The following is a 14,798-nucleotide window of genomic DNA, read 5'->3' as shown; positions in this document are numbered from 1 at the left end:
TACTCTCTGCCACTCTGGTCGTTCTGCCTGATGAGTTCAAGTTTCTGTCCTTTGAACTTGACCATATCAGTCGCACAACTAGTTGAGTCATCCATCGCCAGACCTGGCTGGACCACATCAAGCACCATCAGGCCTTATGCTCCTCTGCCAAAGCCACGCACTAATCCAGGTTCATCCTGGAATGCAAAGATAACCCCCGGCTTCTCTTCTCTACTACCTACATTCTCCTTAAACCCCTCTCCCCTGCCTCCTCCACATTCACCAAGTGCGAGGAGCTTAAGGACCTTTGTCACTAAGATTGAGACCATCTGGTTAGCAGCGTGTGCCTCATCCCCCCTCTTCCCTGTTCCACAAAGCTTAATCTCGCCCAAGGTTTCCTCGGCTATACTCATCAACCCATGTCTTTATATAGTTTCTCTCCCATCTCCCCATATGCCATCTCTGGGCTGGTCTTGTCTATGAGAAACACCTTGTGCTCTCTCGACCCCATTCCCATTACTGCTGACCTCCCAACCATCCTTCTTGGCCCACATGCCAGTTGGCACTATAAACGGTGGCCTCTCCTCAGTTACTGCCCATTCCCCTTGGAAATCTGTCGTCACCCCCTTCTCAAAAAGGCCACCATCAACCCCTCTGTCCTTTCTAACTACCGCATCATCTCCAACCTCCTTTTCCTCTCCAGTGTCCCTGAACATGTCATCACCTACCAAATCCATTCCCAAGCTTCCCCACACATCCATGTTTGAATCTCTACAATCAGATTTCCACCTCCAGACTCAAATTCCAATGCTCTCCTGGCAGTCTGCCATCCTCCACCAACTTCAGTTCATCCAAAACTCTCCTGCCCATTATCCTAACCAACATGTAGTCTCGCTCACCCATCACACCTCTGCTCGCTGACCTACATTGGCTCCCGGTTACTTTACACCAACAATTTAAAATTCTCATTCTGGTGTTCAAATCCATTCATGGCCTTGCCCTCCATATCTGTAACCTCAAGCTCTACAACCATTTGATTCACAAGAGGCCTCCAACTCTGGCTTATGAATTCCTTACTCCTTTCAACCCACCACTGGCACCTGAGCCTTCAACCATCTCGACCCCAAGCTCTGGAATTACCACCCTAAACCTCTCCACTTCTCTCTTCTCCTTTAAGACCCTCCTTAAAACATACCTCTTTGATTAAGCTTTTAAATCACATCTCTTAAAATCTCCTTTAGTTCATTGTCAGTTTGTTTGATTATATCGATAAGCTCCTTGGGATTTTATAATAAATTGTCAAACGCACTACATATTGCAAGCTGTTATATTTTGCAGTACTAGGGACCAGTGACTTAAATATGCAAATCAAAATGTGCATGTCCAAGTTCTGAGGTCATGCAAAATACAGTGTTGTTTCTTTGAATCCGGAATCATCTCCCCTGGCTCAGTCGCATTTAAATTTTAATCAGTAGTGCATATGAATTGGTGATGCTCTGGTTTTCTCAGGCAGTCACATGCTGTTGACCAACACTCAGCTGGTTACTGCACCAGTGTAATGAAATCTGTTTGTCTTGATCCTGTATTCGTTTTGCACTCATGTATATTACCCTCCCCCACTGTGTATAGTTTCACTTCCTCTTTCCCGACTAACCTGGGAGGTTCCAGGTCTTGGCTCCGCCCCCGACTTCTCTTAGATAAAGATCCCAGGATCTGTATGACTCATTCCTGTGAACCAGTCGGCGTGTTGAGATGTTAGCTCTGATCTTAGTGATTAAAAGCCAAATTGTTTAAGTCTATAACTTCTAGTTTTGTGGTTATTGAAGGCCCATCAATTTTAATCACTAAAGAATACTAGGATGGATCGACTCCTAAAACCAGAGCGTCTGGACTTGGATCCACATTCTGCTGAAGCATCAAATCAATTTGGACACTGGCTCAAATGCTTCGAACTCTTCGCGGGGGCCTCATCCGCTAGCGAGGTAGATAAACTGAGTCTACTGACTACTCGCGTAAGTCATCAGATTTATTCGTTCATCCGGGACGCCACCTCTTACACGGAGGCCATCACTATCCTGAAGGCCCAATACCAGAGGCCGGTAAACGAAGTGTACGCCAGACATCTGCTGGCTACACGCAGGCAGCGACCAGAGGAATCAATGGACGATTTCTTACAGGGCCTAAAGGACCTGGTCCGGGACTGTAACTGCAAGGCCGTGATGGCCAACGCGTACTCTGACGAATTGGTCCGCGATTCCTTCATCACGGGCCGCAAATCGAATTATATCCGGCAGAGACTGCTGGAGGTGGTGGTCCTGGACTTAAAAAAGGCAGTGGCCACTGCGCGATCACTGGACGTTGCCCAGAAAAACTCTGACTCTTATTCTTCCGGCCATGCGGCCCTCACCGCCTCGTGCACGCCGAGGGGGCCGCCATCTTGGAATCAGCCATCTTCCCCATCCAGGTCTCAGACCAGCTCTACGCCGCCGGAGTCCCCACACAGAAGTTCACCCAGGAGTCCTACTACAGCGGCAATGTCTCGAGGCCCGAAATGCTACTTCTGCGGCCAGGCCAAGCACCCCAGACAACGATGCCCAGCGAAGGACGCTACATGCTTCAAATGCAAGAAAAAGGGGCATTTTAGCAAAGTCTGCAGGGGGAATCCGATTTCCAACTCCGTCACCGCCTCGTGCGTGCCGCCATCTTGGGATCCGCCATCTTTTCCCGACTCAACGGCCGCCCAGGGCCCAGTGGCTTCGATCACGGTGGATCAATCCAGGCCACACCCATTGACAAAATCCATGATGGACATACAGGTAAACGGGAATTTTATGAAATGTTTAATTGACTGTGGGAGTACCGAGAGTTTTATCCACCCTAGCCTGGTACGGCGGCACTCATTAACGGTAACCCCTACACGGAGCAGAATTGCTATGGCTGCTAAGCCCCACACTTCGGACATTTTGGGCTACTGTGTGGTAACACTGACTGTAAAAGGCACGGACTACAAGGATTTTAAACTCCTCGTGATGCCACAACTCTGTGTTAATGTAACCTTGGGCCTGGACTTCCAGTGCCACCACGAAAGTGTCACGCTAGCATATGGCGGGTCCCAGCCGCCACTCACAGTCTGTGGCCTATCAACCTTAAAAATCAGCCCGCCCTCTTTATTCGCTAATCTCGCTCCGAACTGTAGGCCCATAGCGACCAAAAGTAGACGGTACAGTCTGGAAGACAGACACTTTATCAAGGCGGAAGTGGACAGACTCCTGCGGGAAGGCATTATTGAATGCAGTACCAGCCCGTGGCGTGCCCAAGTAGTCATAGTTAAAAATAGCGAAAAGGAACGGATGGTCATTGACTACAGCCAGACTGTTAATATTTATACCCAGCTGGACGCCTACCCTTTACCCCGCATACCAGAAATGGTCAACCAGATTGCGCAATACCGAGTCTTCTCAACTATCGACCTCAAATCCGCATATCACCAGCTCCCCATTAGAACGGAGGACCGCCCATACACCGCCTTCGAGGCGAACGGACGCCTCTACCATTTTCTCAGAGTGCCCTTCGGAGTAACAAATGGGGTCTCGGTCTTCCAACGTGAGATGGACCGCATGGTTGACGAGAATAAACTACAAGCTATCTACCCCTATCGGGACAATGTCACTATCTGCGGGCACAACCAGCAAGACCACGATCTAAATCTTGAGATTTTTAAAAACTGCCCTAAAGCTGAATCTAACCTACAACGAAGACAAATGTGTCTTCAACACAACCCGTCTCTGTATCCTCGGCTGTGTGGTGGAAGATGGGGCCATTGGACCGGACCCTGACCGATTACGCCCCCTAAAAAGGAACTGCCCCTGCCACACAATCCCAAAGCTTTAAAAAGGTGCCTGGGATTTTTTTCGTATTATGCCCAATGGGTGCCCAATTACTCTGATAAGGCCCGACCCCTCATTAAATCGACGTCCTTCCCACTATCAGCTGAAGCTCGGGAGGCTTTCACCAGTATTAAACAGGACATTTAAAGGGCTGCAGTGTGTGCAGTGGACGAATGCATTCCCTTTCAAGTCGAAAACGATGCGTCAGACTTTGCCTTAGCTGCGACCCTCAATCAGGCTGGGAGACCTGTGGCCGCCTTCTCCCGAACCCTTCAGGGACCTGAAATCAGGCACTCTTCTGTCAAGGAGGCGGCACAGGCTATAGTGGAGGCAGTGCGGCACTGGAGACACTACCTAGCCGGCAAACGTTTCACCCTGCTCACCGACCAGCGGTCGGTGGCTTTCATGTTTAATAACAAAGGGGGAAAATCAAGAATGACAAAATACTCAGGTGGAGGATCGAACTATCCACGTTCGACTATGATATTATGTACAGGCCGGGAGCCCTTAATGAACCCCCAGACGCCCTATCGCGGGGAATGTGTGCCAGCATTCATACGGGCAAATTACAGGGTCTCCACAACGACCTCTGTCACCCAGGGGTCACCCGACTATACCATTTTATAAAGTCCCGCAATCTGCCCCACTCCATCGAGGAAGTCAGGGCAATGACCAGAGCCTGCCGCACCTGTGCGGAATGCAAGCCTCGTTTCTACAGGCCTGACCGTGCACACCTTATCAAAGCCACATGGCCATTCGCGCGCCTAAGTCTGGACTTCAAGGGACCCCTTCCCTCTGCCGACCGTAACATATACTTCCTCAATATCATTGATGAATATTCCCGCTTCCCCTTCGCCATTCCCTGCCCATACATGACCAGTGCCACGGTCATCAAGTGTCTCTGTAATCTATTCTGCATGTTTGGCATGCCGAACTACATACACAGCGATAGGGGGACGTCATTCATGAGTGACGAGCTGCGCCAGTTCTTGCTCTCGAAGGGGATAGCCACTAGCAGAACCACTAGCTACAACCCCCGGGGTAATGGGCAAGTGGAAAGGGAGAATGCTACTGTTTGGAAGGCTGTCACGTTAGCCTTAAAGTCAAAAGGCCTTCCGACCTCCCGCTGGCAGGAAGTCCTCCCAGACGTGCTCCACTCCATAAGGTCTCTGTTATGTACTGCCACTAACGCTACCCCTCACGAAAAGATGTTCGTTTTCCCCTGGAAATCCACCTCGGGCATATCTCTACCCGCGTGGTTGGCGTCTCCGGGGACAGTACTATTGCGGAAGCACGTGAGAGGCCATAAAACGGACCCCCTTGTGGAAAAGGTACAGCTCCTCCATGCAAACCCTCAGTACGCCTATATCGAATACTCTGACGGGCGAGAGGACACTGTTTCCATAAAAGACCTCGCTCCCTCGGGGAGCGGAGAGAACGATGGGAGACTACCCGATGAAGACCTACACTACAAAGAGACAGGACGCCCAGAGGTATCAATACCCAACTTTAACCTGGAGGGCACTGCAGATAACCTGGAAGACACTGCGGAGGCCCGGACAGCGGAGGAACCAGAATCTACTCCCTTAGAGGCACCCCAACCGGCTTTGCGCCGATCACCGAGAACTGCAAAACCTCCTGACAGACTCACTTATACCAACTTTTAAGAAACATCACCCCGATGGACTAAATCTATAAAAAGGGGTGAATGTAATGAAATCTGTTTGTCTTGATCCTGTATTCGTTTTGCACTCATGTATATTACCCTCCCCCCACTGTGTATAGTTTCACTTCCTCTTTCCCGACTAACCTGGGAGGTTCCAGGTCTTGGGTCTTGGCTCCGCCCCTGACTTCTCTTACATAAAGATCCCAGGATCTGGATGACTCATTCCTGTGAACCAGTCGGCGTGTTGAGATGTTAGCTCTGATCTTAGTGATTAAAAGCCAACTTGTTTAAGTCTATGACTTCTAGTTTTGTGGTTATTGAAGGCCCATCAACCAGCAAGTAACTTTCTCCAGCGTGTAGGGGAGGAATGGTACAAAGTATTAATTTTGCATACCCCCGCACCCCCCCCCCGCCCCAGCATCATTGCAATGCTGGAATATAGCAAAAACAGGTTACAACTTTGACCTATATTACAGTATAATTTAGCATTCCTGCTCTAGAATGCTACTTAGTAACAACTGCTCATCAACAACAAACACCAATGCTCCTTGCGTACCAAAAGACATCACAATATCTTTACAGGCGGGGGTGGTAGAGGGAGGGTGGAAAGCAGTGGACACGGAGTAGGAGGAAAACAGAAAACGTTGAGGGGGAGAAAAGCTGAAAAGGTGGTTGAAGCACATGGAATTTAGGAGGCTTTCCAAAGCAGAGGGTGGCATGAGGCAAGGTCAAAGTGTCCAAAAGCGAAGGTGAGCATTTGCTGAGGGATGTGGAGGCAAGACAAGAGGCTGCTGCATTCTGAATGAGCTATAATTTGTCAGGCAGGAAGCTGGGTAGCAGGGCATTAGGGTTGCCGAGCTTCATATTGAAAGTCATAAATTAAGCTCATATGTAAATGGTCATCTGATGATGAATCATATTGCAGGATGAATCACCAAAGAAGTGGAATGCCTGCCGCCAAGTGGGCATTTACCATAGTCTCAAAAAGCAAGTCAGTAATTAAGTCTTGCACTGTATATTATGATGACGGTGCTTCTTAGGTTAGACATAGAGAAAATGTTTCTCTGTGGGGACAACCAAAATTAGAGGCCATAAATGCAAGATATTCACCAATAAATCCAATTGGGAATTCAGGAGAAACTTCTTTACTCAAAGAGTAGTAAGAATGTGGAACTTGCTACCACAAGGAGTAGTTGAAGCTCATGGAGCATCAACGGTGGCATTGACCAGTTGGGCCTAATGACCGGTTTCTGTGCTGTAGATTCTATTTACTGTAATTCTGTGTATGTATCCCATAATTATAATCTGCAAGATATTGACAATATATTTAATAATTAAATGAATCCACCCTTGAGTATCTCTGGAGGGACAAAGATAAATAAGATACCAATATTTTGTAATATATGGCCAATAGCACCTTGCGAGGGCAAAGCAGCTGTGGCCCTCAACAAACCAGCTGCTTCGTAAGCGTCTGTGCCTCCACTATTCGTCCATCTGGCCGTTACACAGTTTCAGGATTCACTGCTTTTCTCTTGCACTCCAGCAAAAGAAAGCAGGGGATTATTAGGAGGCAAAAATATCCCACATGGCAATATTAAAACTATGGGATCTTTCATTCACTGTGCAGTTATGTTGAAGCATTTGAGTGGCTATCAAACAAGATACTGCTTGGAATTGTGCCTCAAAGTTAGTAACACTACGAGGGTTGCTGACAATCATATGGATGTAGTACCGAGTGAAGAGGGTCATTAAATCCCTCTGAATATTGAAGCTTGTTGACATCCTATACTAATTAAGTGGCAAATATTCTTGGCTGACTTGAGTTTGCAATAAATCTTATTTTAACGTGAAATGCAGAGGCAATCCAAACCAGCTTTACCAGCTGCAATTTCAAGATTACAGATATATGCGCCAGATCTTTCAGGTTTTCTTGCTCCAACATCCAGAAAGAAGCGTGATCAACTTCCAATCTGAAATGAAGGATGCCCGTTTCCTACCACCCCACGCCAAAACCCCCCACAACCACGGGTCTTAAGATACTACTCCAAAGAGCTAGAGCATAGACTGTTGCTTAAAAAATTGTTGCAGAATGATGAATGCATGTTACATACAGAATTCCAACAGTGCAAAATTTTATTTGCAAATTAATCACCTATATTTATCTGAAGATGAGGAGCACAGATAACTACAAATCACAGTTAATACCTGTTGGTCTCCAGTGGAAGGATTTTTCAGTTGAGCTGTGGGGAGAAAAAAAAAAGTTTTCATCCAATGCTTACATTGCCAACATTTGTAGTGCAACAGGTAAACTTACATTCTTCATGCAGTATACACATGTATATTTCTCATGACCATGAAAACATTTATTAAAGTAAGGGTTTCCACTGAACCTTATTGGAGGCTCACTTTTGGAATGTTCTATGTTCTTTTACCTTTTGGGATCATTAGACTCTTTATAAACTTATTTTTCCAGATAAGGAAGCTCCTGACTTTCAAACATCATCAGAGACATCACTCTGTGTTAGAAAAATACTTCACCAATGCACAAATCATAAATAACCCAGAGCAATCGATCTTTCAATTCTAGATATTGCATGGTTCTAGGTGGTCCCACTGTGACAATATCTTCTTACATTTTTATAGCATTATTGATAAGAGTAAAATTATTCAGACAGAGTGCTGGGAGAGGTGAGTAGGGAATAGGATGACAATGACGCAAGGACCTTATGAGAGGAAAGGGAATTTAGAGATGCAATGGAGGAACCGAGCCGGAGGAAAAAGGAGATGCAGTTGTCACTCAGTGAGCACTAGGCTAATGAGAGATACTTGTGTGGTCAGGAGTTAGGCAAAGGGTGCAGTTGGTGGGTCTATTGGTGCAGATGAGCTGGATAAGGGGGCTACAGAGAGCAGAGATGGAAGTGAAGTTACAAGGTGATTGTGTGTCAGGGCTGGGAGCGCAGAATCAGTGGCAGGGGAAGGGGTGATCGAGTAGATTAGGAGACCTTTGCTCCCAAAGGGCAAAGGTGGCTGGGGGTTACATCAGTAACTCAAATTTAAGAAAAATGGATTGTTGCTTTGGTAGAACTAATGGTAGGAGCCCAAGTGACGACAGCAGAGGATGCCTCTGGCACAGTAGATGGATACAATCTTGAGGCAGCTGCAGTAAAGGAGACTAGCAGGTAATTAGCAATGGGTGGTTGGGGGACCAAAAGGGGCATGGTGCAGTAAGGGAGAGAAGCAAGTCTTAATGATAGGTATCGCACAAGGGGGACAGGAGCAGAAGGGGAACAAGAAGCTGGCCGACAAAAGGGAGGGAAGGTTGGGTGTGTGGTGGCAGCCAAAAGTCCACATGCAGTAGACAGTGAAGTGGTTTAGAGTTACGTGTACAAAATGGACCGCCTATACAAGACTATGAAAGTTTGATAGCTCGTTGGGAGTCACCAACAAAAGTCCAGGCCTAGTAAGCAGTTGAAAGGGTACAGGTAGCTAGTTGGGATCACTTCCTGTGGGGTTTTAGATCGGTTTGCAGAGTCAGGTCCTGTAGACCTCTTTATAATGCAGTTCTTTCTGGAGAGTTTTTCATTCTCTGCTGCTATTTGGAGCCTTGTTGTTGTGTTGGGAATCAGATATTAGATGAGATCGCTAATGCTCAGCAGTATGGAAACATGAAGTTTCTAATTCAGATGAAGTAATTTTCATTAAGCATACATACAAAAACTAGCTATGGCACTATACAAACTGTTCAGACATTTGCAACCATCATTCAACAGCTACAACTTTAATGTATACTATGAGTACTGCACAGTAAGCTTCCTGCATTGGCAAATATTAATAACTGGTCATTACCCATTTTACACACGTGTTTATATTTCTTCAAAAATATATAGATGTACAGAATCTATTTATGAAAATTACTTCTCCAGATTTTTACTCCATCAGAAAAGCCAACGCTGCATTTAAGAGACTGAAAAAGTATGTCTGGAACCAGCAAGGGATCAAGCTCACAAAGCTAAAAGTGTACATGGCCATTGTCATCACCATTCTTCCATAAGGAAGAAAGTGATGGACGTGTTACTATGGCTTAGCACGGCAGCTGAATAAGTTCTATCTCTGACACAAGGTTCGTTGTGCTCATGAAATGGATGGAAAAAATAAGAAGTATGAGACCCTGGAGTGTACGAAGCCCAGCGGCATTGAACTAATGCCAACAGAATGCCAAAAAGGGTCTTGTACAGTGAGCTGGAAAAATGCAAACAGGCTGACAGGAAAAGAGATTAAAAAAAGCTGCGTACCATCAATGTTTTAAGTGGACAGAAACAAAAGGCATATGAAATTTAATGCAGACGTGTACAGTACCGCACACAAGGAAAAACCAGTGGCACACGTACTCCATCAATGATGTTGAAATAGCTACGGATGAAGCTGAAAGATGCCTAAGTAATCGTCTCGACGCAACATGTCCGACCATTATAAAGCAGCAAATCAGCAAAGTCAAAGAATGCTGAGCTAGAGCCAAAACAGCAGAACACAAATCAAAGGAGGTCAAAATATACAGTGCTCTTGTCATACAACACCTCGAGAACTGTGCCCAGATATGGGCACCAAGACACAAGGGAGATATTCTAACACTGGAGGCTATGTGGAGAATAACCATGGAATTTTTAAAGAAACATTCGGATGCTACAATTGGGAGGGGGGGGTGGGTGGGGAGGTGTTTGGAGGGTAGCTTAGTCTTTCTGGATGAATAAACTAAGGTGGGCCTAATGACTTTTCTCAATTATCTTGATCAGTTGAAAAGATCTCAACTAACAGGCAGTGACACATCAGCTGATTATGAGCATCAGTGTGTAGATCACCTGAAGGAAAAATGGCAACAGCGTAAACATGAACGTCAGCCTGTCAAAACCAGAAAGGCTATTTATGTCAGTGAAACATGCGGAAGAACTTGTCACTTTCCTATTGGCCTTAATTTAAATCACCCAACGATTCTTTTTCCAAGAAGGGTAGTTGTAGTGGAGTATGAAGGACTACCACCAGTTTACTTACAGCACAAAAGTTTGCAACAAATTAATTTCTGGGAAGATTAAAAGTCTATTTAGATCTCCATATAACCCCCCTTCCCCAACCTGAAGAGTAGAGATCACATTTTATCAACGCTCGAGTACACACAGATTAAAACCAAAAATAGAATTCTGAAAACATTCAAGGCAGAATATAGCATACAATGGAAAATTACATTAAAAAAATTCAATTTATACAGAAAGTTCTTTAGGTATTAAATGCATCCTCCTATAAATGGTGTGTCTGAAAAATGAGACAACTTCATCAATATGCAAATCAGAACATTTTTGCTGAATTAAAATCTAGCTCCAAGGCGGTTACCGTAATATCTCAATCAATGGCTTGCATAAATAAGTTTGTGTATTTGAAATGCACAGGTTTAAAAAACACAACCCTTTTTGAATGTTAGAAGAGGATTAAAAATAAATTCCACTTGAGTTTCAAGTCCTATTTTTGTAACACTACATTTCAAGAGATACATCTTTTCAATATCTACCATTTTTAAATTGTAAATAATAAATATGCAAGATACTTATTAGAAATTATGAACTACGAGAACCTGACGTACATAATTTTAGTTGTTATTGGACCACAGCCCAGCCATTTCTTTGGTATTCAGACATTACACTAGCAATTAATTCCTTGAAAGAAAAATACCAAGAACCCAATTATTTATTTGCCAAATTTGGGACATTTGTAAACCACCAATTTTGAGGCATTCTGAATGAGTATCAGAAACAGATATTTAAAATTCAAATATGAAGTTGACATCCATTTCTTGCTGGTTTATAAAACTATCCCATTCATACCGAGGTCAATTTAATGAACCAGAGGTTAAACTAACTGGCCTGTAATTACCTGAATTAGCCGTGTCTCCCTTTATTTTTTTAAATAAAAGGTCTGAACCACTGTGCACTGCAGATCTGTATAGTCTCATTCTATGCAAGAGAAATCAGGCAAACAGAAAGTAAAAGTTGAAACCAGAGAAGAAAATATAATTAACACTGATGTCAGAAAAAGGACAGATTAGGGCAGAAAATGAGAATTTTAGCATTTGCAGTTAGTACAATTTTTGTAAAACAGTGTTGTGTTAAAATGTGGAGGTTTACTGTAACAGTAAAAAAAAATCCTAACTTTTTCAATATTCCATACATGTATTTTCTACATCCATACATATCTTACAGAAACAAATTTCATCCTGAATAGATTTTCTGTTCAAATTTAACTTTTAAACTAACATCTGCAGAGAACAGTGCAGACTGAAAAAAAAGTGGGTAAATAAAGCATTTTGGAACATAAAAAAAACCCAAACCGCAATTATGCAACAATGATTCTCCAACACAGGTACAGTGGTTTTTAAAGTGACTAAGGACATACAATGAGCCACAATGCATGTTGCAAACACAGCTTATACACATTAGTTTTCATTTTGGCCAGAAATTGTCCTGGGATTCATTCAGGTATTTAGAGGCTAACAATAATTCTGGGTATCAGGAATTTAAATTATGAGGAAAGTCTACTGATGTTGGGCTTGTTTATTATGAGAAAGCAGATAGATGGGATCTATGAAAAATGAACAGCTTTCATCGGTTCCTAAAATTATGCAGTCATGAGGCCGAGAACTTGTATGCATTCTCTCAGCTTTCAGGTTGTTCTTTAAGATGGGCGCTGCTGTCTTTAATTTAGGGCTCAGGAATTGTCAAGGAGTGTAGGTACAAGAGAAGTTGCTCATGTGGGAGAGCCAGTCCAATTTTTCTGATACAAAGTTTTACTCTAAGTGTGTAATACAAGATACAAACAGGAAGATTCCCCCCACTTCCATTTTGTAATAACTAATTATCAGTATTAAAAATGCAGAGGACATATGGGTCTAGATTGAGGGTTGCTGTAAATATTACAATCAGAAAATCTAAGCTATTGTGTGTTAAAGGAGTTCCACTAAGATTTAATTGTTAATGACGGAACTGCTAATATGATTCTACAACCATCAATTGGCAATACAATATAGTTTTTTTTTTTATAAACTGTTTTATTCACAGGAAAATACAAGATTCCCTACATTTGTCCCTAACCCTAGAGAAGGTGGACGCCAGCAGGATCCATGTAATAGCATACTTTTCGTTTAGTCTCAAATTATTCAGGATTGCTCCTTTAAGTTTGAGTAGAATTTCATCTACAGAAGTAAATATTAAAAGGCATAGCTTGCCATCTGGCAGAACTGGTCGGGTTCTGGGTTGCTGCGATTGAAAACACCTTTTTTTAGTCGAAGTATTTTTGCTATTCAAGAATCACAGAAAATATCACGAGGCGCTTGTCAGTCAATGTCATCCTAATCATCAAAACAAATTTAATTCTACATCAGAAGTAATAGAGTACTATGTACAATGCTGTACCAGGATACCAGTGATGGCTAGGCTAGCAGGTTTCTGAGTTGACATGGTTACAAGAAACTGCTACTGTCTCACAATGCTACTTTTGTCAATTATATTGCATCTTGGAAGCACTATTAGCTTCAAGAAGCATTAGTTGCAACGGGTTATTTGTTTTTATAGCCCTATTATACACTGTACTTATACTGTTCTGTTCTTGATCCGTTTTTAAAATATATAAATTTTAATTACATAATAATAGATTGATTATTTGCTATTGGATATGTTCCACGTCATTCCATCTTTAATGTGGTTAAGATTCTCCTCTTTAAAACAATGCTGACAGTGCCAATAATTTGCCAGTTGATCAATTGACTCAATTTGGTTTGGGGAAAAGAATATCTGTACGAGCAGTAGGTTCATTCAGAACATCATAAGGACCACATTTAACCACGTGTCCCTTTTCAGTACTTCGTAAATGAGATTTTAAAAGATGAAAAATCTAATCGAACATCTGTTTCATAGCTAGGAAATCCACAATTTAAAAACAGCAAACTCAACAAGGAGTTAACTTCTGTTAAAAATTCGATCACAATTTATTGTATGAATGATGGGTTAGTACATTATTTGAACATGAACATGTATGGTACATTAAATTAGGAAAACCTATTCAGATAGCTCAAAATTGATTTTGATGCACAGAATCAACCAATGGTAATGCGTAATATAATCTAAGTGATATTGATACAAAGTATGTTCTTTTACACAATAGCAACATAAAATAAAAAATATTTTTTCATTTTGAGAGATCTATTTGTAAAGGCAAGAGTGCAGCCAAAGTTGGTATACTCAGGCCATCGAATAGTAATAAATAAAAGCCCAGGCCTGTACCTGATACTGGCGACACTTGGCGATTCGGTTCCCAGCTTGCATCTTTCTAGCTGATTTGCAACAATCTGCCGTTCCAACTCAAGCTCTCTTGTAAGCCTTTCAAACTGGAGCTCCTGCAGCGAAGAGAAAAGGTCAGTAAATGCACAGCGTTAGCATATTATATTAAATACAAAAAGATTCAAGTCTGCTGCATGCCAAAAGTAGTTTTATTTTACTTTAAATGGCTGTATCCTACTTCGTTACATATAAACAGCTTTCTCCCGTCTTGCCCCTCCCACTCATTACCATCAAGAGCCATAGCCTGTGGCAAAATAAATCTTTCCCTTTAGATCATTCAGCAGGAACTCTACGCCCCTTTTCAGTCCATGTCTCAATATCTTAGTTTCTTGCATTCAGATCTTCTGGGATTCTTGCAAAAGATCTCCAGCCATTTACTAACAATTTCTCACACGTACGTCTCAGCAATCATTCCCAGAGTTCCAACAATTACTAGTACTGCAGCATATGACACGGTGGCTTGAGCACAGAGCCCCTTCAATTCTGCTTTTGACGGAGAAGATAATACATCGTCTACCGTCCGTGTTTTTCCTCAGTATTCCCAGCAATTTAATTTTAATTTATTTTTAGTGCACAAATTAGCTAACATACCTGTACTTAGGCCACAGTGGTAAGCCCTGCCTGTTATCTTTTTTATTTCAGGCTAGAGAAAATTCTCTCAGCTCTATTGGCCAGATTCAGCAGCATAGCTTTACATCATAATGGCACCCTTCCCCAGCAAAGCTGATCACATGTAAACTGTGCTGGAGAGAGATGAATACACAGAAAACTCTGCTTTACCATCTGAAGATGCTGTTAACGTAGGGTACCTTAATCAATAGCTATCAGAAAGCAATGTGCACTATTTCAGGTCTTTTTTGTGAATCCAGTCACATTTAATTAAAACTA

General features: G+C 43.0%; 1 protein-coding gene across 1 annotated transcript in view; it reads right to left on the bottom strand.

The window, feature by feature from the left end:
• Window positions 1-14,798, bottom strand: part of pkp4 (plakophilin 4) — a 300,231-nt gene that overhangs the window by 218,059 nt on the left and 67,374 nt on the right. The window contains 2 exon segments of the mRNA XM_085986337.1: window positions 7,738-7,772; window positions 13,854-13,966. Coding sequence (XP_085842463.1) covers window positions 7,738-7,772; window positions 13,854-13,966 — 148 coding nt within the window.

The sequence above is a fragment of the Somniosus microcephalus genome, chromosome 4, assembly GCF_052327205.1.
Source record: "Somniosus microcephalus isolate GS21.2 chromosome 4, FLI_Smic_1.0, whole genome shotgun sequence".
NCBI classification, from domain to species: Eukaryota; Metazoa; Chordata; class Chondrichthyes; order Squaliformes; family Somniosidae; genus Somniosus; species Somniosus microcephalus.
The sequence above is the reverse complement of the archived record's forward strand: the minus strand, read 5'-3'. Positions and strand labels throughout refer to the sequence as shown.